The sequence below is a fragment of the Aristolochia californica genome, unplaced genomic scaffold (genome assembly GCF_029961685.1).
Source record: "Aristolochia californica isolate CCGP_79_NKW_82.1479 unplaced genomic scaffold, dmAriCali1.0.hap1 SCAF_14, whole genome shotgun sequence".
Classification (NCBI taxonomy): domain Eukaryota; kingdom Viridiplantae; phylum Streptophyta; class Magnoliopsida; order Piperales; family Aristolochiaceae; genus Aristolochia; species Aristolochia californica.
In genome coordinates this window covers 27,015,656-27,041,494 of record NW_027181815.1, presented here as the reverse complement: position 1 = coordinate 27,041,494, position 25,839 = coordinate 27,015,656, and the positions used below count along the sequence as shown (strand labels likewise).

At 38.0% G+C, this 25,839-nt stretch overlaps 3 protein-coding genes across 3 annotated transcripts; 1 reads left to right on the top strand and 2 right to left on the bottom strand.

Moving 5' to 3' along the window:
• The first annotated feature begins 1,859 nt into the window (after positions 1-1,859).
• Positions 1,860-2,447, top strand: LOC137949480 (uncharacterized). Its single transcript, XM_068795524.1, has one exon. The coding sequence runs from the start codon at positions 1,860-1,862 to the stop codon at positions 2,445-2,447; it is 588 nt and encodes a 195-aa protein (XP_068651625.1).
• A 1,514-nt stretch (positions 2,448-3,961) lies between these two features.
• On the bottom strand, positions 3,962-8,351 carry LOC137949891 (stromal 70 kDa heat shock-related protein, chloroplastic-like). The gene is made up of 8 exons (XM_068796128.1): positions 7,460-8,351; positions 6,931-7,183; positions 5,998-6,077; positions 5,745-5,887; positions 5,566-5,664; positions 5,282-5,471; positions 4,632-5,030; positions 3,962-4,542 (listed from the first exon to the last, which is right to left on the bottom strand). Exons 1-8 carry the CDS (start codon positions 8,027-8,029, stop codon positions 4,144-4,146), a joined length of 2,133 nt encoding a protein of 710 aa, XP_068652229.1. The 5' UTR covers positions 8,030-8,351; the 3' UTR covers positions 3,962-4,143.
• Positions 8,352-8,928: 577 nt separating this feature from the next.
• On the bottom strand, positions 8,929-12,447 carry LOC137949928 (phosphoribosylamine--glycine ligase). Its single transcript, XM_068796177.1, has 4 exons — positions 11,560-12,447; positions 10,465-10,838; positions 9,845-10,375; positions 8,929-9,500 (listed from the first exon to the last, which is right to left on the bottom strand). Exons 1-4 carry the CDS (start codon positions 11,831-11,833, stop codon positions 9,084-9,086), a joined length of 1,596 nt encoding a protein of 531 aa, XP_068652278.1. The 5' UTR covers positions 11,834-12,447; the 3' UTR covers positions 8,929-9,083.
• Between the last annotated feature and the right edge of the window lie 13,392 nt (positions 12,448-25,839).

Genomic DNA, 25,839 nt, shown 5'->3' with positions numbered 1-25,839 from the left:
CTCTCTAAAAATTTTGATATGAAGGATATGGGTGAGGCATCTTATGTCATTGGCATTAAGATTCATAGAAACAGATTTAGAGGTATCTTAGGTCCGTATCAGCAAATCTGTATTAATAAAGTTTTAGAGAGATTTCGGATGAAGGATTGTTTACCAAGTGTAGCTCCCATTGTGAAGGGTGATGGGTTCAATTTGAACCAATGCCTGAGGAACGACCTTGAAAGGGAGCAAATGAAGGATATTCCATATGCTTTTGCTGTCGAAAGCGCTTAATGTATGTTCAAGTCTGCACAAGATTTGACATTGCATTTGTTGTAAGAATGTTGGGACGATATCAGAGTAATCCAGGTCCACTGGAGAGCTGCAAAGAAAGCAATGAAGCCTTCAAGGAACAAAAAACTACGTGCTGATGTATAGACGAACGGAGAATCTAGAAATAATTGGTTATTCAAATTCTTACTTTGCTGGCTGTATTGTTTCACACAAATCAACATTAGGATATATTTTCTTGATGGCCAGTGGAGTTATATCATGGAGGAGTACCAAACAGACTTTGACTCTCACGTCCACTATGGAAGTCGAGTTAGTTTGCTGTTTTAAGGCTACTTCACAAGGTGTATGGCTTAAGAGTTTCATTTATGAGCTTAAAATTATAGATTTTATCTCTAGGCCATTGAGAATATATTGCGACAATTCAGCTCTTGGTTTTATGGCCAAGAACAACAATAGTGGAAGTCGAAGTAAACACATCGATATAAAGTATTTGGCCATAAAAGAACGTGTTAAAGAAAAGAAAGTGGTCATTGAGCACATAAACACTGAATTAATGATAGTTGATCATTTGACTAAGGGTTTGCCACCGTTTAAATTCAAGGATCATGTCGTGAATATGGAACTTGGTTCCATTATGTAATTTTTTATTATATGAATAATGTTATTTTAGTGAAATTCTTAATTATTGTAATGTTTTTTTTTCATATTTATGTGCACCTTAATTTTGAGAAAATTTACCTATGTTGGACCAGAAATAAACGTAGGGTTTATTCATAAAGTATAAAAAATAAATTCATTGTAATACATGAAAGGTAATACTCATCATTAGAGGACTTATCACTATGATTCATGTATTTATTACTTAAATTCAGATTATCGATGGGATTCAAATTACACTAGAAGTGTGGACCAAGTGGGAGAATATTAACTGTTTCCCTTAAGTTTTGAAAGCAGTGGTCCAACTTCTATCAAAGAGTAATTTCCGTTTTAGAAGTTTTGGTTCACTTATATCGGGAGTTATAACTCCCTTTCATCCGCAATTACAAGAAGCCGATAAGCTTGATGGAAGTTTGGCTGATATAAAAAAAATGGTCCCCAATTTTGGTCATTGATTCCACTTTAGTAGTACACCATAGAGTGATCAGAGCGGAAGTGCCAAACAGAACAGGACGCCGGTTATATTATACATGGAATTTGATCGTACGGAGGGAGGTATGATAGTATCCGTTTACATTTTATCCAATGAATTTCATGTAGTTAGAAATTCATGTTAGTCTTACGATTCTTTAACCATGGAAGTATGTGTGTTGGAATCTGTCGGGACCCTTGCGAGAGACTTATTGGAATTCCGAGACCGATCGAAAGACGTTAAATGGACAGAAGATAGTTGCTAAATGATAATTAAAGGAATGTGGATCCTGCAAATTAAGCATGACACTCAGAAGTGTTCGTCGTTTTTCCTGCGTCCAGAGCTAATGCAGAAGCTAACAAGGCTGTTCGAGGCGGACATGGTCCTCAAATACCAGCTGATGCCGGAGGATCTCGACGCCCTCATCACCGTCACCTGCGACGAGGATCTCAACCACATGCTCGACGAGTACGACCGCCACAACACCAAGTCCCTCGCAAACGGAGCCTCCCCCCGCCTTCGCGCCTTCCTCTTCCCCGCCTGCCCCGACGACGTGTCCGCCCCGGCTCCACCGTCGCTCTCCTTTGTCGAACCCAAACCACTGGAGCAGCGCTACGTCGACGCTGTCAACAGCGTCTTCCGAGCCTCCACCTCGATGTTCAATATCTCCTCCTCCGACTCCCCTCCCATGTCCATCAACGAGACCGGTCTCCCCTACTGCAACGGCGTCCATGAACCCTCCGAGCAATTGAATCGACTGGGCAGCAACGGCGGCGGGATGCCCAGGGTCCGCAGCTCCCCCACCTTGTTTAATCTGGGAAACCATCAGAACCATCTCCATCATTACCACCCCCACCATCAGAGGCTCGCGAGGCTGGCTCCGGCACCGGTGTTGACCGGGACCTGCATGGTTCCGCAACACTCGTCTCAGAATAGGTATTTCAGGCAGAACTGGGTGCATCAGGATGGCAGTGGGGAGAATGGACGAATCCATTACAGCGGAGGGATGGAATGGATGCCCCACCATCTGCAGAGCCCCAAATGACCCAAATACCCAGGAAATTTACGGCCAGGGCACCCCTACCTGGGTTTTGGTACCCTTTCATTAGTTACTTAGTAGGATATATGACCTATAAGAGAATTTACAGGTTTGCTGTATCTGGTGCATGCAGTGTGCCATTAGTTTAGGAAGGGATTACAGAAACAGTCCGATCACTGCTTCAATGATGAGACTAAATATAGAACAAGTTTCATGGTAGTAGTTTCATGTGAGATCTTATTAGAAAAGAAAAAGAAAAGGTCTGCCATGAATGTTTTTTGTAAATGAAAATCAAGGTCGATCTGTTCCCATCAATATGTAATTAACTCATAACATTTTGAGAACATTGTGACAGTAGAAGGTGTTAGGAATGAGGATAACAGGCCCGTTAAGATTGCCATAGGAAAATCAATTTTTTTGAAAAATAAATCTAAATTAGAGTAAAATCATTTTATCTCCTAACAATGTTGATCATAGTATTGTGGTCCACAAATCACAATACATAACTTGTTTATGTGATCCAACTGGTTGTCATTTTACTAATATGTGTAGTTAGATTCAATTTCTCCTTATTTATTAATTTTCAGTAGAAGAACCTGCAAGAGAAAGAGAAGAAAGAGAGTGAGAGAGAGAGAGAGTTTGAGGTTAATGTTGGAGGTTAATGATAATAGATCTACAATTTTGATCATTAATATAGTAAATTAAATAAATTAGATCGAATCAAATTTAAAATTTTGAGATCCAATTCAATCCAGTAATTCGTGGATTAGATCAAGTTTTGCATTTAAGGGCTGATTCGGATTGTAGATTAACCCAATCAACTCACAACCTAGATGCATATGAGTTGTTTCATAATAAATATCATGAACTTTTTATGAGCTACAATTATATAAGCTTCTTCTTTTCCTCTATTAATGTATGAGGATGTTGGAACTCAATGAAATTTGGGTTCTATTCAAGAAACCATATCAAAGAGTCTGAAATTAAATTACCTTAAGAAAGTGACCAAGAATGTGTTAATGGATATATAATGTTGGAGAAGAATTCATTTCACTTAGTTTTGCCTCTTACACTGAATTTCCATTCTCCATCAATTATTAGTTCTGTTGGTTCTAACGTTTTTGAAGCCAAGATTGTGAGAGGAAATCAAATGGGAAAGGGAGCAAGGGAAGCCCTCTCCTTATTGTTGTTGCCAAAAAGAGAAGACAACTGAAAGAGTAAGCAAAGAGAGAAAGGACGAAAAGAAATGTCCTCTGCAACTTACAGAGGATAAAGAGAAGGTACGCGGGTGCGTAGACGCCCAATTCCTCTCACTGCCACTTCTCTTCTTCTTTTTAATTGCATTATATGGAAGTGATCTCAGGTTTGGAATCCATTAAACCCCAGAATAGAGTGCCATATTTATTGAATAAAGCCTATTTGGCGATCAAAGTAGAGGAAATTGGCATTGGTTTTCCGTTCTGTTCGGTTGATACCCGTCCGCGAACTGAAAGGCAGACTTGGAGCAGGACTGGGCAGAACGAAATGCATCTCTTGCTTGTAATAAACTCATTTTCAAAATCCTAGAGCAAGTAACAAGTTAACAAAAAAAACGTTTACAAAACAAGAAAAAGAAACTAAACACCTAAACCCAGCAGTTCTCATAAATCATATATACAGATTAACCGAGAATAACAATGGCAACACAGCCCCCATAATCCTATCATTTACTGTCACTAAAATCTGCGTCGATGACATCTCCACCTTCAGGTGCACCTGAAGAAGGACCAGCCTCGGGTCCGGGTGAAGGTCCGGCACCTCCGGCACCTGCAGCACCAGGCTGGTTGTAGAGAGATTGACCCAGCTGCATTACCTCTTGGTTGAGAGCACTCATGGCGTCCTTCATGCCCTGGGTTGACCCACCAGAAATTGCATCCTTGAGCTCGGAAAGTTTTGATTCGACCTTTTCCTTGACGGGAGCCGGTACCTTGTCACCCAGTTCCTTGAGTTGTTTCTCTGTCTGGTATACAACAGATTCTGCCTGGTTCTTGGTGTCTATTGCTTCTCTCTTTTCCTTGTCTTCCTTGGCAAATTTCTCTGCTTCTTTGACCATTCTCTCCACCTGTAATTGATGTTTGTTAGGAATGGCAAGAAAACTTTTTGAAGTCACTAGGTACAGAATCGCAAACAGTAGAGGATTCACAGAAGTACCTCGTTGCTAGGTAGAGTGCTTGCGCCAGTAATGGTGATGTCCTGCTTCTTGCCTGTGCCTTTGTCAACAGCCGCGACGGATAGGATACCGTTAGCATCGATATCGAATTTAACTTCGATCTGAGGAACACCTCGTGGGGCTGGGGGGATCCCATCAAGACGGAAGCTACCAAGCGACTTGTTGTCCCTGACAAACTCTCTTTCACCCTGGAGGACATTGATCTCAACACTTGTCTGCCCATCAGCTGCTGTTGAGAAGACCTCAGACTTCGATGTTGGCAATGTCGTGTTCCTGGGGATGATCTTTGTCATTACCCCTCCCAAAGTCTCCAGACCAAGAGATAAGGGGGTCACATCCAACAACACAATATCACTGACATCTCCAGATAAGACTCCAGCCTGAACATTTTCAAAGAAAACATATAGATCATCAAGTGCAGAAAACTTCAGAAACATAGAATTAGGCTCCAGAAGCTTTCTAACAGGTTCCTGGCCTATTACATAAAACTTAAAATGCAGTCAACTTCCAGGAATTATAATTGGTAAACCAGGATTTAGTTAAATATGCAATAAGCGTCAAGTTTGTTTTGATTGACTTTACAGGTGCTGTACCGGATAAACCATGGATTTGATGCAAATAGAGTACTGACCTGCACAGCAGCACCAAGAGCAACAACTTCATCGGGATTGACAGTAACATTAGGTTCTTTTCCAGTTATTTTCTTCACAAGTTCTTGTACTGCTGGGATTCTAGTTGATCCACCAACAAGAATCACCTCATCCAAATCCTTGAAAGCCAGTTTTGCATCTCTCAAGGCATTATCCACAGGAGTCTTCACCCTGCGATAAACCAAAACGCAAAAGCAAGTTCAGCTTGCAAAGTCACTACCCATTATAATTATGAAACTGCCTCAAGCACCCAAAAGATACAGACCTGTCAAGTAAATCTGAGCACAGCTCCTCGAATTTGGCTCTTGTAAGAGTCGTTTCAATGTGTTTCGGACCATCTGCAGTAGCAGTTATGAAAGGCAAACTGGCAAAAACAAATGGGTGTTAACCAATTTCCATAGAACCCCAGAGAGAAAGAGAGGTGCTTCACTCTAACTAGCTCACCTTATGTTTGTTTGGGTCAATGAAGATAACTCCATCTTTGCCTTCTCTGCAGTTTCCGTGAGACGTTGAAGAGCTTGCTTATCCTTCAGCAGATCGATGCCTTCATTTCTCTTGAAGTCTAAAGCTAGCCAATCGACAATTCGCTGATTGAAGAAAATACATACTAAATAAACATGATACCCAATGATAGATAAAAACCACCAAATAGAGTTCATAAATACTCTCTCCTATATCAATGGAAAGATCAGTAAACCTTGTCAAAGTCATCACCACCCAAGTGAGTATCCCCTGAGGTAGAAAGCACCTCAAAAACTCCATCACCTACTTCAAGTACTGCATCAAGGGACCGCAAAAACCCTTAATATAAGAATTAGCACAGAACCATGCTACTGAATCTGATAAAGTTGCAGCTGAGCAATACTTCACTGTCACAATTTCTGTATAATTAGATAGAAGTACCTTCTCAAATACTCAAGCAAAAATCCTAAGAACTCTACCTAAAATTGTAGTGGGAACAATTTTATTATTTTTTAACAAAAAAAAAATAACAGCAGACAAAATCTACAAAGGGATACTGTCACTCCTTTGTTCTTCACTAGTAAACTCAATCACAAAAGTTATGGTTAGATGGTAACCCATCAAAAATTAAAGTCAGTCTTAAACTTTTTAAGCATTACAATGTAAGATAAACATGAAAGGAGCTTCTAATTCTTTCTTTTTTTTAATAAAGGGAATTTCTTACTCCCTTCACCTACACATAGCTTTAGAATCCAATTAAGAATAGTTCAAATTTTTACTACCCAGAGAACTGCATCCAGGTAGTACCAACTGTTTTACAGAAAGAGCAGATTAAGTATGCACCACCAGTGATGCTTCTCCCACAACAAGGGGGTGGGTCACAACTAAAAAAACTAACTACATCCTAAAATCAGAACTGAATTTGAATACAAAATGGAATTGATATAACCAAATGGTTCAGAATACAAGTTCCAAAGTACACTTCAGTTTCAGCAAAGAAACCAGATGAATACACAAATGAACATGGATACATGATCCCAGCTACATCATTCTGTAGAAAAGAATTTAGCTCTATCACAGACATACTGATATGTAGCATAATGAAATATATCCACTAATGTTCGCATACACCAAGAATTTATTAATTGCTTTAGGATCATTTGCATACCTGATACATCAAATGTACCACCACCCAAGTCGAAAACAAGAATAGTCTCATTATTCTTCTTCTCAAACCCATATGCAAGTGATGCAGCAGTGGGTTCATTGATAATACGCAGGACCTCCAGACCAGCAATCCGACCAGCATCCCTGGTGGCTGTCCTTTGAGAATCATTGAAGTAGGCCGGAACTGTTACCACTGCCTTTGTCACCTTATCGTTTAAAAATTTTGATGCATCATCTACAAGTTTTCGCAGAACCTGGAAAACACGACGAAGTTCATATTATCTGGTGAAGAAAAGCAGAATGAGATGAATATAAAAGAAGCACAAAGTAGCAATTAATGGGAAAACCAAACTGGTAGTACTGAAGGATGGGAAACTTGAACAACAATGTGAATGCAGCTGCTTTAGTAGTTTGTAACTTTCTAAGATAGGGAGAAGAAAGGTAAATGATGGTTCCAAATCAAGCAGTAAAGAAGATCAAATTCAGAAGAAGTAAATCGAAGACAGGAACCAAGACATGGAAAAGGGTACCTGAGCGGATATCTCCTCAGCTGCGAACTGTTTTCCAATAGCAGGGCAATCTAACTTCACATTCCCATTCTCGTCCTTCACCACCCGATAAGAGACCTGCTTAGATTCCTCATCAACCTCCCACATCTTCCTTCCAATAAACCTCTTTACAGAGAAGAATGTGTTCTCGGGGTTAACAACAGCCTGCCTCTTCGCAATTTGGCCCACAAGGCGGTCTCCATTCTTCGTGTACGCCACCACAGAGGGAGTGGTCCTCTGTCCCTCTGCGTTGGTTACAATAGTTGGCTTCCCACCTTCCATGGCCGCCACGGCCGAATTGGTCGTACCCAAATCGATTCCCACTACCTTCTCATTCACAACCCGAACAGGACCAACTTGGGATGACTTCCTCCTCGCCCCTCTCTTAATCTTTAGAAAAGCAGACTGCGGCAATCCGAGGGCTGCACCACTGTTGTTCAATCCCCGGCCGAAGAAAACCGAGTGCAGCCCAGAGGCACCCTTGCCCGTTCTCTTCGTTGAAACAAACCCGGCTCCGCCGAGAACGTGTATCTGAGCAGCTGACGATGCCATAACCACTGAACTGACGTTTCCTCCGAAAAGCCTCGGCGGTTAATTCAAATCAACCCGCAGAAAAAAGAGGAAAAGAGTGTACTTTGCAAAAGAACGAGACAAATGTCAGAAAAAAAGCGCGAAAACTAAGAACCAGCTCAGTTTAGATTTCGAGAGAGGAGCCAAGCCCCCTGAACAGAGGGAGAAACCCTAACACCTACTCGATACAAGCAAGACGAGAGAAGGTTCCCGCTACGAATTCGTCGAGCTTCGACAGGGTAAGAGTGAAGAAGATAAAGCGCGGCGACAGAGTGAGCTGCGAGAATAAGAAAGAAGAATTGTGGTGCCACGTGGATTTCTAGAAAGATCGACACCCGTGAGATTTCGAGCACCGATTTCTAGCCTTAAGATTTCCGCCTTGTCTCGTCTCGTCTGCCAGGTCGAGGAGCTTCTCGGCGCTTTGAGACGGTGGGCTTTCCTAGCCTTTTTGGACCAATTTTTGTTGGATAACAAACCCTCTCAGGCCGCTCCACAAAGTCCAGTGGGCGTATTGGAAAACTGATACTTCTGCCCACTTTCACCGCCCATAATTAAATGAGAGCTTTAAGTTTTAACATATGCACCCACTTCATATTATAAGTGAAAACTGGTGCATGTCCATGCACATAGATACACACTGATTGATTCAAGTGAAAATAGATGGAAATATATGAAAACCTCAAGGAAACTCATGAGGATTTATGGAAGTTTGCCCATGTTTCATCTATCACTCCACACTACCCTCTCCAAGACTGCCCTTCAAAGACTGAACCAAATGCTTCTGAAGGGGACAAAGGGTTAATGCCCTGAGAAACTGTAACTGGGGTATCCTGAGATTGCATATGAATCATATAAGATCAATTCAAAACCCTGGAAGGAAATTGAAGTTTAAGTTGAGCTTATTTTCTTTTAACAGCAGCACTAGGTTCTGCCTTATTTGGTCCTTTAGACGATTTTACAGTTTTCCTGTCATTTGTCTCTCTATAACTGAAAAGCATTGCAAACATGCAGCTAATTCACAACAAAAAATCTTTTATCACCACCAACTGCCAAACTTTTTCTGAGGAAGTGCCCTCCAACCGATATCTCGCCGATAGTAACCTTCTGGCCAGTCAATAGTTTCAACAGCTTTATAAGCTCTCTCCTTAGCTTCTTCCAAATCCCTTCCTTTTGCTGTGACCCCAAGCACTCTCCCTCCAACAGCAATAAAATTACCGTCGGAATCATATGCTGTACCAGCATGGAATACCCTAACTGAAGGGGCCACGAGTTCTGCTTCATCGATGTTCCTTATTATTGATCCTTTTTTGTAGGTTCCGGGGTAGCCTTGACTAGCCATCACAACAACCATTGCAGAGCCTGGTGACCAATCCAGGGACACCCCTCCTAGTTCACCTCTACATGCTGCAAGAAGAACTTGAGCCAAGTCAGACTCCAATCGGATCATTAGAACCTGCATCAAATTTTAAACATAAAAAACAATCCGTGAGACAAACTATTGAAAACAATAGAAACAGCAAATCATAAATTAGTGAATGGGCTGCAGAAACAAGAGTGATCTTTATAGGCAATGGGAAAACAGGAGAATCTTTATAGGCAAAATACTAGTCCACTAAATTCAAAATAAAGAAGGCATCCGTAGAGATGTGGACAAGAACAAAGATTATGGTAAATTATAGGAAATGGTCCGAAATGCCAAGGTTCAGCACTTTGTGAAACTGTTTATGCTGATCAAGCAAAACAAGAAGGAGAAAAACAACAAAAACAATTAAGGGACATTTCTCAAACATTACAAACCTGACATTCTGGATCTCCAAACCGGACATTGTACTCAATGAGCTTAGGCAATCTAGATCCCTTCTCAATCATAAGCCCAGCATACAAGACCCCTACAAACTTGCAACCTTCGGCAGCCATGCCTTTTACTGTTGGAAGAATGATTGATCTCATCACCTCCTCTTCTAATTCTTTAGTTAATACAGGTGCAGGTGAATATGCCCCCATTCCACCAGTGTTTGGACCCATATCTCCATCTCCAATCCGTTTATGATCTTGTGCAGATTCAAGAGGTAGAGCATTTTCACCATCCACTATTGCGAAAAAAGAAGCTTCTTCACCTTGAAGAAACTCCTCGACAATAACACGGCAACCAGCTGATCCAAAAACGCCCCTCACCAACATGGAGTCAACAGTTTCAAATGCATGTTCCAAACCCATAGCAACCACAACTCCTTTTCCAGCAGCCAATCCATCTGCCTTAATGACAATAGGTGCACCTTGCTCCTGGATGTATTGCTTTGCTTCCACTGGGTCTGTGAATGTTCGATACTGCAAGATTAGCACAAAAAAGGGATAAAGAAATAAACCCCGAAAAATAAAGAAGAAAAACTCAAAAGAAATAGGCGCAGAAAGAAAACCTTTGCAGTGGGAATTCCATACTTGTCACACAACTTCTTCATGAAATCCTTCGAGCCCTCTAAAGCTGCAGCCTCTGATGATGGGCCAAAAGTTGGGATCCCTGCCTTGACAAGATCATTAGAAAGACCTGCAACCAAAGGAGCTTCTGGACCCACAACAACCAGTCCAACCTCCCATTGCCGACAAAAAGAGATCACTTTTGAGCTGTCAGTGATGTCTAGGTCCGATATGCAAGTTGCATTTCCGGATTCAGAAATTCCAGCATTACCAGGTGCACAAAAGACAGCATCACAAGATGGAGATCTCTGCAAGGCATAGCAAAGTGCATGTTCTCGTCCCCCACCACCAATAACTAATGCTACCACCCTTTCTTCTACAAAAGGAATGTCATACATTACACCCCCATCATTATTTATTTAAGCATAAAAAAGTGACAGTTTTAATGTTCATGCATCCTACAATGCTTTGTTGAATTTGGAGAATAAGACATTACTTCATTGTAAAATGCAAGAAGTCACCAGTAAATGGTTGTTCTAGTACAATCTCACAAGCCGACAGTGCCACCTCAGAGCGGCACAAGACCTATCAAAACTAAGAGGCATAACGATGATTCAACATACGTATAACCTAATATCTCAAATACACAGATAGTCAACAAATAATTTGAAGAAAACAGTATTCGACACAACGGATTAGTGCAACAAAAACCTGAAGTTGCTGCAATAACAAGCTTCACTACAACCTGCAATTTTGCTTCTATGAATCAGCACTTTTAAAATTAGTAAGAGAATCATTTCTCAAGAGGCCAGCATAATCAAGTAACAAAAGAAACAGAGAAGCACCATCCATAAAAGTAAAATCACATTGGAAGAACAGAGGTACCAAATAAACCATACAGCCAACTTAAAAAGTTCATAAATGGGTATATCATTCACTTCAACCTTGCTAACTTTAGACAAGAGTAAACAAGTGGTCGTCTGATCAACGAAACCAGAAGGAACAAGGATAGAAATAATAACCACAATAAAAAAAAAAAAAAAAAAAACTAGAAGCAACAAGAAGAAACAAACTACCATAAAGCACAGGGTTCTTACCAGAAAGACTATCGTTCCCACACCTGAGGGAATCAGACTGTTCAAGGTTTCTGTCTGAATTCACCGAAGCTTCCACTAATGAACCCGGCCGAGATAGACTACGAGACTTAACACAATTTAAGAATGGCAGAGAGCTCGACGCCCTATGGCTTTTGTAAAGGGAGAATGAAGCCGGATTCTTGATAAATACATTGCGATATCCAGATGGGTTTTTCACCGCGTCGTTTGATGGGCACCACTTCAAAACCCCCACATTGTAGCCAACGCAAGCCATCAAAACTTCAAAAATTCAATTTTTTCTTGATGCCGCTTTCTCCCTTTCCCTTAAGCCACAAAGAAAGAGAGAGGGAGAGAGAAAACACAAGTTAAGATCAATTTTCAACGGGTGAGGGCCAAAAAGTTCACAAGTACTTCTCCCGCTCTGGATATGTGAAGTTTAAACTTCAAAGAGTGTCTAAACTGCGGAAATCTCCCCTCTTGTCTAATCTTAAACCCTAAGAAACCTCGAACAGGAAATGATAACAGAGAAGCTCGCAAAAAAACTACCTCAATCTTCACTCTCGGAACAATCTGAACTTTTCCAGATTAAAATATTGAGCTTCAGATTAAAATATTAAAAAAGAGGTAGAGGCTAGAGGAGAGGAAGGTCGAATACGACGTAGAGGGCAGGAAGGACGGAGGGGGAGCGGCAGCGCTGCTGCGGGCGGAGACCAAGAGGGAGATGAGAGAGGAAAAATCGCCGAGACCGAGAGCGAGAGGGTGCAGCACGATGGGAGGCCGAGAACGAGAGGGAGAAGGGAGAGGGAGAGGGAGAGGGAGGCCGAGTGCGAGAGGGAGAAGGGAGACGGTGCCGAGAGAAAGACGAGAGCGGGTGCGAGAGGGAGAAGAATGACTGCGTCGGGAGAAAAAAAATCGGGTCCGACGAGTTATCGGCGGAAAGCACAACTTTGCCCGAGCCAAACTGCCACTTGTGTCCAAACTGCATTTATGTATTTAATTAAAATTGGAGTGTTGATTGAATTTTTGTATTGATTTAAATCTTAGTATTTAATTTTTTTATTGAAATTTTGTATTAATTTAATTTTTTAATTAAAGTAATGTCGTATATAATTTTTTATTAATTTTTTATTCAAAATATATGATGGGTTATTATAATAGAAATTTAATGGATGATTTATTAAAGTTAATTTTAATTGAAAATCTAATTGCATTTTAATGTTTGTGTTTCATTGAAATTGCAATTTTTCTGTGTTTAGGGTTTAGGATTTTCAATTGTTTTTTATTTAAGTCCTATGTCCTACTCCTAATTCTAATCCTAATCCTAACCCTAATCCCTATGGCTTATGCCCTAACCTTAACACTATTTTTTTTGTAAGAACATAGAGATGCCAATGAATATAGACAGGAAGTGTGCCCATAATATAACAAGTTGGCTTTAGTTATTGGAAACTCCATAGTCATGTGGACAACAAGTCAAACATATGTTGAACTCGGTGACGACCTTGTACATGTACCGGTAGGGGCATTAATTGCTGAAATGGACAATGATGATGCAATTAGAGAGATCCCTTCCCCACACTCTAGTACTGATTTTGCAAATGAGGAACAATGAAGAGGCAAAACATCATCATAATCCAATTCTGGAAGATCTTCTACTGATTGTAGGAAGAGATCCCAACAGTCTCCTAACAATACCGATAGCTTTATTGAAGGGATGAACAAGGAGATAATGATTTTCTATTCTCGATGTTCTCCTAATGGTAGTCATCACCTAAAAACCCTTGCTCCGAAAAATTTCACTAATAATCTCATTTAGATGAAATTTACATGCAAAAGAGATTTTGACACTCTTTTAAGTCAAATGTAATACCCAACTACACAAGACAAATCTCTCCCAAGAGATCTTTTACAACTAGATCCTAGCTCTTGTAAGCGCTTCCCTTATAGATTAAGGTTTTAGAATACCTCATATAGTAAGAAGTGAATATACACAAGAGTGAAAAAAAAAAAACTTACACCTTTCCTATAAGACAAACAACCTTCTCCTAGAGAGAGATCTAAGCTCCCAATCCATTGAGCATAAGAGGATATATAATAGAGCTAAAATTGCTAAGTATGCCAATCAATTTGAGAGAGGATGAAGAAATTTTTTGATTGGTAAATGAAAAAGTATGATCGGTCAACTATAAATAATGGCTATATTTTTTAAGTTCCCTAAGCCTATTGATGGATTAAGGTATCAATCAATGAGTTTTTGACCTTTTAAAAAACTCATTGATCTATCATACCTCATCGATTGATTGATCATGTTTTTTAGAACTAGCCAAGCAGTATTTTATATGATTTACCATGTTTTATAACCTCTTCCTAACAATATTCTATATGATCGATCATTCCTAAGCCAATGATTGATCATGTTTTACAAGTTCTACTAATCTGGATTTTGGATGATCCATCAAGCCTATATAGGTTGACCAATCATGTTATATGCCAGAGTACTAATTTGAATTTTAAACATGACATAGGTTATACTGGGGTTTTAGCAATTATAAATTATTTTATGCATCGATAAAACATGGTTTTAAAATATTTCGTGCCCTAAAGCTTCACTACTCTTAAGTACCTTAAGATCTAAATTTGGTTGATTGTCCTCTTACATAGCTAGTGTTCTAGAGATTTTTCTATGTAACTTGACTCTAGATCTTCAAGTTTTCAAGTTTCTACTTCATTTAAGTTTAGGCATGCATTCAGAAATTTGTGCTAGTAGGCATGTGTTTAACATATACTAATAACACTGTTAGTAGCATACTTTCAATCTACTCATTTTGTTATTGTCAAAATAATGAAGATTAGCATAATTTTACCATTGGTTTGACGTGTTATAGGGGGCTTGAGATGTTGTTGATTTTCAAGACTCCTTGGATTTAGCTCATGGAGGAAAAGGGAGAGAGACCTATTGGGAGAAAACCAGAGGAAGAAAATGTTATGGACTTGGTGTCCTAACCCTCCCTCTGAAGTTCTATTTATAGATTAATGAAACTATTGTATTATAATAATACCCCCGAACTTAAGATTTAGTGTTTTATTTACCATCCTGTCATCATTGTATATGGGCATATGGGCCTTTCCTTGATCTATGGGCCTAGAGTTTGTCTTCTATATCTCTTAGATATACGGGTCTCTTGGGCCCATCTTCTAATACACTTGGATATGTAGGTTTTCCTTGGTCGTGTAGGCTTGGGCCCTATCTTCCAACACTCCCCCTCAAACCAGGGGTGAGAGAACAGCATGAACTCCCAGCTTATTGCAAATGATGTGTAATTTTTTATTTTTTTTATAAAATGACACATCTTCTAATATGCGTTCATCTTCCAACACTCCCCCTCACGTTGGTGCTCTCGTTCATGAGGCTCAACTGGCATAATATGAGTGAGAGTAAAATCACTCCTAGCCGCTAAGACATTGCTCCATACTCTAGTCTTAACTCATGTTGGAGGTAGGGCACACTCCGTCTTCTGTAGGTAGTGTATCTATCGACATTGCTCTAAAGTGTCCACCTCCACCACCGTGTTCCTCCACAGGACAACGACTCTCAAATGGTAGTAATAAATGACAATAATGGGGGGAAGTGGGCTTATTTATCATAGTGTCCCAATCCAGACACCAACCCTCATGGTGTCCCAACCATGATATTTTTTAGAGTTACATAAATGATGGTGTCCCAATCCGGGCACCGACTCTCATGGTGTCCCAACTATGATATTTTTTAGATTCATATAAATTATGGTATGAGAAAAGGTACTGAGGCCTCCTCTTTTTCAATAATAATGTTTCATCCAAAGAGACACATTAGTAGCAACTGAAATGGGTTTGGGCCCATATAACACGAACCAAAATAATCCTTATAAAATTGACCCATAAAAAAATCTAATGCAAATATTTGTACCAAATAATATGTTGACCAAGGAATAATATGTCAATTATTTAAAATAATAATCCAGCTAGAAAAAAATTACCGAGTCGCACCGAGTCAAATAGTAGATCCATATATCCGAGTCGCTATAGAAATATGTATAAGCTTTGGTCCAGACAAGTATACTGAAGCAAAAATGAGTGAGTCATATCTGATTTGACTCACTGAGTCGACACAAACCAGGTTCACCCGGACCGAGTTGGTTCAGTCGAAACAGAACCAAGACCCTCGGGTTGACTCGGCACAACAGAAGTATGCTCGGTTTGGCGGGTTCGCTGTGTTGACTCGGACTGGTCCGGGTTGGCAGAACCGGCACTGGATTAAATAAGCGCTTTGTAAAAGGAACTCCTTTAATCGGGAAATATAACATCTTCTTCCCCAGGCAGCTGGCTCTCGAACAGAGCGGGACAACAACGCAGCTGAGAAATCAACAGCTTCTTAAACAAATCATCTAACTTGGTAGTTTTAATTTAGAAACATCATCTTCCTCGCGACGCTGGACTCCAAACAACGCGGGACAACAGAAAATGAGGGAGACAGCGTCTTCGGACAGTAATCACGGCAAGATCAATCAGTCGGTGTCTTCATCCTCTGAAAGCGGCAACCAAGCTTCCGCAGATTGAGCTCTCGAAATCAATCAGAACATAATCAAATAATCTCGCGAATTTTTGGCTGGCTGGAAAATAATAAGCCGCAACGAAAGAAGGATGAGCTGTTCCAGAAATACGCAACATCAGAGTGAAGGAAACTTTTCGAAAATCAATCCATCGTAATAAGAGGATGAGAGTCAGTGACGAAATTTCTGAAATCGGATTATTTCTACGGCTGGCATGCTTTGTTCTGCATTGCTGTTTTCAGAATGAAGAATCATATGCTAGCGGGATAATCTTCCAGCAATGTAGCAGCAGCGGAATAATAGTGATGACAACAGGACGACTTGCAGTAAGAGAAAACCAGACGAGCAGACAGAGACAATTGCGAGAGATAAGCCAGCCAGAGAGGAAAGATACGCTGCCAGAATGCCAAGGAAGAGGATCTCTGTGTTTTCACCTCTCTCGATGTCGCCGAAGTTATTTGCAGAAGGATACTGCACGGGTCCGGTTGACAGGATCAAGTTGCATTCAAGCTAAAAAGCAGAGAAAAAACCCAGATGCAGAAAACCGTAGTTTTCATCATGTAGAAAACGAACAACAAAACAAAATAAATAAATATATATGAAGTTCCAGCAATTATAAAAAACCAACTATCGATATGAGAAAAGAAAATCTGACGAGTCCTGAATTCTAAAATCTGACCAACAACAAAATCTAACAATTGAATTCTAACAACTATAAAAAAAACATCGAAAAAAGAAAAATAACGGTTTCAAGACCCTGATACCATGTTGATTTTCAAGACCTGTCTTTTGGGTAGTATTGGCTACGTGCTTAACATTTGGTATCAGAGCGGGCTCTTACGTCGTGAGTTCGAGTCCCGGGGCGCGCAAAGGCTGGATTAAAATTACTAGTAGGTTCAGACGGGGCGACCTAGCTGAGGGGGCGACCTGGAGAACTGCGAAGGGGCACTAGGAGTAGGCCGCCGCTAGAGTAGGCCACCCGGTTGGCCCAGTATCGTTGCGCCACCGTGGTCGTCGGCTAGCGAAGGTGGGGTGTGATGTTATGGTCCTGGGGTTAAGTACCTATGTCTTCCGCTCCTAACAGGCCGGTCTTTTGGGTAGTATTGGCTAGGTGCTTAACATTTATAGATTAATGAAAACTTATACCATGTTGATTTTCAAGACTCCTTGGATTTAGCTTGGAGGAAAAGGGAGAGAGACCCATTGGGAGAAAACCAGAGGAAGAAGGGATTACGAACTTGATGTCCTAACTCTCCCCATGAAACTCTATATATAGATTAATAAAACTATTGTATTACAATAATACCCCTGAACTTAGGGTTTAGGGTTTAAACCCTAGAACTTTAACCTAATTACATCAATGTCATCTCTAGGAGATGACCTTTTATTTACCATCCTGCCATCATTGTATGTGGGCTTTCTCCTTATCTGTGGGTCTTGAGTTCGTCTTCTATATCTCTTGGATGTATGGGTCTTACTTCTTTTTATGGGTTTTTGGATATGTGGGTCTTCCTTGGTCGTGTAGTCTTGGACCCTATCTACCAACAAATGTATTAAAAACTTATCCAAAACAATAACTGAAAATACATGGCTAGAACAAATGTTCATTATCCAAAACTCGGTGGAAAAAGGATATTAAGACCCATTATCCTCCTAGCATTGTCCCTTTCTTTTATGATGACATACACATTTTAAAAATAAAGCCCCATATGCACATGCATATTATCCTATCATATTTGACAAATCTTACTTGGAAAATTTTCTAAACTCCACCTAAGAACTGTTAGACCAAAGTAAAATCATATTGGTCTTCATTATTTTACTAATAACAAAATGAGTAAGTACAAATTTATGTAGTTTATGACAAAAGCTCCATAATACAATGAATAATCAAGTTACCAAATCAAGGTCCGAAGGAAAAATGTTATTAAAGAAATATTGTTATGAAGAAGAACTTACATGAAGAGGAAGCCTAAAGACTTAAAGATCTAGATTCAGAGTGTCATAGAAAAATTTCAAGACCTCTAACTATTTAAGAGGTTAGTTAGACAAATTTCAATTCTCAAGTAAAAGTATGTTTTGGAGCATTAGGACATGCAGTATTTTTTGAAAATTATTTTTTCAAGCATATATAAATGTTTTAGAACCTTTTATTCACTTAGAAGTTGCCTTATATTGTGCTTAAAGATTTGTTACATACACTGCCAATACGCATGATCGATCATCCACATAACAGTTGATTGTAGCTAGACATGACTTACCATGCATGATCGACCATTGTTTATGGAGCATGATTGATCATACAGAATGTTGCTAGCCAAGAATTATAAAACATAAAGCATGATTGATTTTATGTAGTGTTTGTTGAGAAAAATATAAAAACATGATTTATCAACAAAATTTGTAAAGGGCTTTAAAGTGGTTGATTGATGCCATAATCATAAGAACTAAAAAAATATAGCCATTGGGCAATGATTGATCGATAAATGAAAAGGTATGATCGATCAACCTCCTTTGCCTATATTTCCAAGTTCTCTGCATGTTTCCTGACGTTTCAAGTTTTACATACTTCATTCTACATGCTAAGCAAGCAAAATAGTTTTTTTTTTTTTTTTTTTTGGAAATAATGTAGACATTGAGAAATGTGGACACTCATGCTTTGTTGGAGAAATTGTCTCATATAGAGATGAAACACTTAAGAATGATAGTTTTGAGGAATCAAACAAGGAAGAAATATTAATACTACTAAATAAATCCATATCCTCCCTTACAAGAAAATATAGTGAAAATAAGAAATTAAGTAGGTAACTTCTGAAATTAAAAAATGGATTTTAATCTTTGAAAGCTAATTGTTCATCCAAGTCAGAAGAGCTTAAGGAAGAAAATGAAATGTTCATATCAAAATGTGACCGACATAAACTCTATTATTCAAACATTCATGAACTGAGAAATAAAAATCATAAACTATGTGTTAGGATTTTAAAAATAGTAGAAGAAAATAAATTGCTAAATTCTCACAAATAATTAGCCGGTAGAAAAACCTCATATTTATCTCATGCTTTAGAGACATTAATATTAAGAAAAACCACTCCTCCATAAATCAGATTATGAAACAAAAAATGTGAGAAATGAGGAACTTGGAGCTAAAGTCTATGAGACTAGAAAAAAAAAATTGAGTAGTTTTCATAAGATGAGTATGATAAAGGTCACAACATTATGTCACAAATACAAAACCCTAGGCCATTATGTATTTGAGTGCTCGCTAAAAGATCAAGGTTTAATGGGGTGGAACAAATTTGGATTCCCAAAGAAAGTCTAAATTTGTATTCAAATGTTGAGACGATGAGACTCAAACAAATTTAGTACCCAGGATCACTTGAACTTTGAGCAAGGAGTGTAATCTCCAAGCTGAGCTATATCTTGAATGAAAACTAATCCAATAGCTTGTTGAACATGAATTATGAAAAGAGAACTCTAAATTTGATATTTATGTCATTTAAAGATTTTTTAGATGGGACTTGGTTATGAGGATAAATTCGATGACAATTTCATCATTTAACTTCAAATACCATTCTTGCCTCATTTATACGGATTTAGAATTTCTATGAAAATCTAAATCTTATATAAACTAGCACTTTGAGTCAAACTCACATATGATAATCGGGGTCCAATTAAAAAGAAAACACTTTTTCATTTGCTTTTACAAAAATTTCTACCCATATCTCTAATGTATGAATACAACTAAGTTTTTGATAATTGTTTCATTTAACTCTTTAATCTATGACTATGCCTAAGTTTTTGAAATAATTTCTCTTTTTATTATCTTTATTTTACCGGATTATGATTTCGTATTTTCTAATATTAGTTTGTAATTTTTATATTATAAATCTATAAATTAAATTAAGTTATTATTTTATATTTTGGAAATAATAAAAATATTATGTCAAATTAGTTTTATAATAATTAAATTAAAATGAGTTGTGGATACTAAATTAATATTATACTAAGTCTTAGAGCCACATTAAAATTTTAGTAAATATCTAATAATATGGATTGCTAATAAATACTAATTAATAAATGATATCTATTACAACTTAATTGTCTTAATACATCTAAACTTTTTTAACATATTATGTAAATATTTAAAATATAAATTAATCTAAAATATAAGTTAGATATTTTACTTTTACTAACTACCTTTCATTATTTTCAAAGATTTTTTAATTTTTTTAAAAAATTACCCTATATTGTCCTATAATATGTAATCCGATACACGACCCAATACATTTGATACATCAACAATACGTCCAATACGTTTCAGATTTTTGGGTACCTAAAATATCAGTTCTTCGATATACCAACCGGTGGGTGCATCTATCCTCATGCATCACATATCACGACAATTTGAAGCATGAAGAGGCTGGCTAAGTGAAATATGTTGTGGAACAAGTTTCACACAAGAATTTGTTCACTTGTCTATTCAAATTCATTACATCTAAGAAGGCTGATTAAGTGGGAATGCAACTAAAGCTTGAACATTTGAGGCCCATGTGACATACTTGAGTACATTTTTTGTAGCAAAGGACATTTTTGGGGGCCAACATTCTTCTCAAATATGAGATATGTTCAAATAAGTGAGACCCACAAAGGATTCTCCTTTATCTATTGACCACAACTCTCATCCAACTTGTCTCTTTGTCTACTTGTAACTAACAACTTATTCTTTGGGACCCACTTTTTGGATGAGACAATGACTCTAGGGTTATTGTGCTCAAGTTGTGGTTTTTTGTTTGTCTCCTACAATGTCACAATATAGACCCACCCATCAGGTGGATAAGGTGCTAGAAGATTCTTTTGCTCTGTAAAATCCATAGTCTTTACTTGCCATAGCACATGAATTTTCCATTATCTACATAATGGAGGGGGTAGAACCATAGACATTCCCATTCCTTTTGCTAGTGGGACAAAGCCCCACCCCTCCCCTACATTTATGAAACTTCTATAAACTAGAGTAGAGGATAGGAGCCCTAGATCATGCCCATCCCTTTGCCTTGCAAAACTTTGGCATGACAAAGGGGTGGCAAGGGCTTCACCATATAGAAAAGGGGAGGGTGGTGATGCTTTCTCCCACTATCATTCTCTAATAAGAGGGGAAGGATCTCCTACTCCCCATCAGATGGCAAGGAATCCCCTCCATATCATTGTAGTCAAAAGGGAATGAAGATGAGGAGAGGAGTTTGTCGCCCTCAAATGAGAACTTTGAAGGTTGAAGAAGGAAAATTTTCATTTGAATGACACTTGCACATGAGTTAGTTAATGTTAAGCAACAATAAAAGCTTATTAATGTAATTGGGCTAAAATGTTTGAACTGAGACATGGGGTTGTGAAGAGTTATCTTTTCTATTTTATAGCCTTCTCACCCTAAAAAATTCTCAAAGAGAAGTAGATAGGGAAAAAAGGGTGGGGGCCTCCACTTTGTCCTTCCCTTTTCTTAGATTGTCAAAGTAGAATGTCCTTCCCTCTTCATAGTCAATTGGAGGGTGGGGAGAACTTTGTCCTAAGTTCATGTGTAACCTAATAGATCCCATGCTTTATGCTTTATTTTCATAGAGAAGCTTATGGGCTATATATCTTTAAAACTATAGAGACGTTTTTTTCTCAAATTTATATGTCTATATCTTATTATAATTTACTTCTTTGATGTCTTAATGTTTATATTTAATTTACATCATTTTTTCTTTTACATTTTGAGTCAAATAACCATGTATGCTTATTGTGCTAGGTGGAAAAACTTGGTAAGTTACACAAAATCTAGGATCAAGATAATATTTTCACTAGATATGCACTTTCAACAGCAAATTTTCATGAGGTATCAATTATGAGTTTCTTTAAATATAAGAAAATATGTAAAATTACTTGTTAATTATTTAAACTACCTTTTTCTCCTCTTTTATTCACCCGAGCAACCTGAAGCAAACAAGTAACTATAGCTTGCACGCTATTGCAATCATTACTATTCATTGATGTAATAAAATACAAAAATGTTCACATGATTCAATGTTTTATTTAGTTAGTTAGCATGAAGACTTGGGTGGTTATTAACATATCGATTCAAATCCTATAAAAGATACAGGGAAGGTCCAATAGTGTGTGTGTGTGTGTGGGGGGGGGGGGGGGGGGGGAGGTGGAGAGTTGAAACAAGTTTTAGTGCCCCCTTTAGTCATCTAATCTATTCTATTAAGTAGATGATCACAACATTCAACTTTAGGTAACTCCCTCTTAAAGTCTTAGTAGGTAGTTTCTACTTTAGAGACCTACCCTACAAGACAACAATTATTCTCTCCTATTTGACTAAACTAACCTTAAACTTATACTCTAAATTTTCTTACGCACTTATACCTATTTAACTAAATTGCCCCTTATATCAACTTAGCAAACTACCCTTATGATTGCCCACTAATATTCCACCCTTGAAGAACCTTGACTTGGAGGTGCAAATATAACCAATGTTGCAGTTGTTATTCGTTATCTTATGGGTTGCATTTTTGAAGATGTCTTGAATCATATGCTACCAAAAGTCATTAGCATCGATAGATACATTGATATGGTAGACCAAAAAAGATGCCACGAAACCAACATAGTGTCATGCACATGCCCTATGGTGGTGCCATTTTTGTGCTAAGCAAAAATTTAGCAACCAAATTTATTTGTTAGCTAGTGAGTGGGGTTCGACCTTTAAACAAACTATAAGGTAATCTACTTGCTACTTGTGAGATTGACACATGAGAAGATCAAGATGAGTGCTCTTTGGTCAGATACCTCTATTGGATTTGTTGTAGGTGATTCATGATGTCAAGGGGAATTCTAGATTGTGAATGATGGCTGATGCACCCTTTATGGTTGTAATACTTGGGAAATGGCTTGCACAACTAGTTATGAGGGGAAATCTAGATTGTGAATTGTGGCTGATCCACCCCTTTTGGTTGCAACACTAAGGAAATGGCTTGTACAACTGGTTTGACTCGTAGATTGTAGGAAATCTCAAACTTTATTAATTGCTTGAAGTGGGTCATGATTTGAAGAATCCTATCTTCAAAATCCGAAAAATATTCTTTAGGTTTAGTGTGTAGGCATGCATGGAGGCAATGAGGGCCAGTTGAGGTGCCTAGTGGGGGCTGCCCTAAGAGGTGGCATGAGGATAGGGAAATGCCAAATAGTGGAGCTGATGTAGGAGGTGGCGGTAATAATGATAGGCAGGAATGTTAGAAATTGTTATTCTAAAAAAAAATAACTTTCACTCCATCAAGGCTTGTTATAGTTTAATAATGATACATAAATAAAAGTAAGAAAATGAAAAGAACTACTTGAGAAATTCACGACTATCATCTCTCACCTATCTTTCTTTCATCCCATGATTAGAGTTATGACCTTCTTCTCATATTGGCAACATCTCACCAAAATTTATCTTCCCAGCTTTAAATTTTAATATCTTTGAAGAAAATCAAATTCACAAAACAATTGTTGTCTACAAACTAAGATAAAAGAACTTTGAACTGTAATATGAAAACCTAGTCTTTGATCTTATCGAGGCAAAAGATTGTTTTATTTGTGTAACTTAACCTTTGTGGACTTTGATACCATGGCTAGAGATTGTCTTTTACCATTGTGGACTTTGATAACAATTTCTCCCTATATGATGATCAGTTTTACCATGAAACTTATTGTGTTTGTGAGCTTAAGATTGAAAATATTACATGTATGATTCTTAGTGAAAAACACAAGGAAAGTCAATCTAATACCACTTGATACAATCTTTCCAACTTTAGTAGGAAATATTGAAAAGACAGAGAGAGAGGACAAGACTTAGAGATTAGAGAGGAGAAACATAGATATAAAACTTTATGGTTTTACTCATCCAATTTGTTCCACAAAATAGATGAATATAACCTTTCAAAATTTTGCAACTTCCATTTAAGAGTCATACTAGTGATTTCTACTTTGGAGATCTACCTAACAAGGAAACAATCACTCCTTCCGGGACTAAACTACCCTTGGATTTACTCTCTAACTTCCTTCAACCTACTTAAACCAATTTTACTAACTTGCCCTTTCATTATAATTACCTAATTACACTTATAATTGGCTACTAACATATAGAAACTTGAATCGAGTTTTCTTCTCTAAATTTTTTTCCAGAAGTTAAACCACCATTTTGTTCCCACCTCTAGGTTGTTGTTGTTATTGCTAGGTGTAACAAATTTATGTGATGATTTGTTCTACAGTTTTACCCATCAATTTGATTAATAATAAAGAACAAAAAGTATTTATTAATTCACTACATACCATTTGTTAAATGAATTGGAAATGGATATTGGTTTTTCCACAATTGATTACTTGATTACTTGAATATAGAGAAGGCAACTTTGCTATTTCAACACATCGATAAGTAAAAAAAATCTTTTTATATAGAAGATGATTTAACTTAAAGAATGTTTAGTTGATTATACGCTATTAAGTGGTTAATTTAATATTTTTACATGTCTTATAATATTTTAATGTTACTTTATTTTATTTTATTTTTTCCAAATTATTATTTATTATGTCTAAAATTATAATACTTTTTGTGTTACTCTATAGTTTTTATATTATTACTTATTATGTCTAAAAGTTCAATTTACTGGTCACCCACAGGTGATAGAATACGTTTCATGTAGTAAAAAAATATCTTACCTATTCTATCCGTCACAAGTTACCATTCCAAGTTGTTGGTTCAATCAACCTTTCGTTACTATCTTCATCTTTTCTAGAGCATTACCACAATAATTGATGGGTGATAGTTATGATCCTCCATCTCTCTTTTATCCATACATGTAATGAGCCTTATCTAAAGGATGTGAGAGGAAAATCAAGTAATTATCTATGTTTTTAAATACTAATAAACATAAAGCTATTATGTTGACATTATAAATATTTTAAAAATCAAAAGAAAACTTCTCGCTCGATTGGCATAAGGAAGGAGGTAGAGCTTTTGTTATGCACCTAACCAATATTACCCAAAAGATCGACCTACTAGGAGCGGAAGACATAGGTACTTAACCCCAGGACCCTAACATTACACCCCACCCAGCTCGAGCCAACGACCTCGGTGGCTCACTAGTCGTAGCGCTCGCGTGTTGTTTACCTGGCTTGGAGACGACACCTCCAACGCCGCTGTCGCTGCACTTGGGATTCGAAGTCGGGACGTAGTGCCAATTCTGATACCAGATGTTATGCACTAAACCAATACTACCTAAAAGACCGGCCTGTTAGGAGCGGAAGACATAGGTACTTAACCCCAAGACCCTAACAGCTTTGCTCCTCCCCCCTTCCACATGTTAGTGATGAAGAGGTTTCCACCCGTCCCGTCCCCCTGGGGGGAGCAACTTGATCTAGATAGAACGGTTTGTAGGCTCACACAAACGCGACTGATTAAACCACATACACCAATCTGGTTAGCCCATTTTCTACCCATTTTGAGTATTTAAAGTTGGAAATTTAATTAAACCTAAGTCTAATAATATTGAGAAAACCTGTAAATTGTGGTGATAATAAATGAAATATTAAAGGGTCACCTTGATTTTCAATAAACAACATGAAGATGAAACTCACTTTAAAAACTACCATAGACTACATGAGGGGCAAAATTGTCAGG

Bases quoted from the DNA above. Each gene is read 5' to 3' on its own strand.
- LOC137949928 (XM_068796177.1), bottom strand. From the start codon at position 11,833: ATGGCTTGCGTTGGCTACAATGTGGGGGTTTTGAAGTGGTGCCCATCA. The intron at 10,376-10,464 runs GTTTTCTTTCTG...CTAATCTTGCAG, and splicing joins ATGGAATTCCCACTGCAAAG to TATCGAACATTCACAGACCC. The intron at 9,501-9,844 runs GTTTGTAATGTT...AATTTGATGCAG, and splicing joins TTGGAGATCCAGAATGTCAG to GTTCTAATGATCCGATTGGA.
- LOC137949480 (XM_068795524.1), top strand. From the start codon at position 1,860: ATGCTCGACGAGTACGACCGCCACAACACCAAGTCCCTCGCAAACGGA.
- LOC137949891 (XM_068796128.1), bottom strand. From the start codon at position 8,029: ATGGCATCGTCAGCTGCTCAGATACACGTTCTCGGCGGAGCCGGGTTT. The intron at 6,078-6,930 runs GTATGCAAATGA...CCCTTGATGCAG, and splicing joins TGGTACATTTGATGTATCAG to TACTTGAAGTAGGTGATGGA. The intron at 5,888-5,997 runs GTTTACTGATCT...TTCTTCAATCAG, and splicing joins GTGGTGATGACTTTGACAAG to CGAATTGTCGATTGGCTAGC.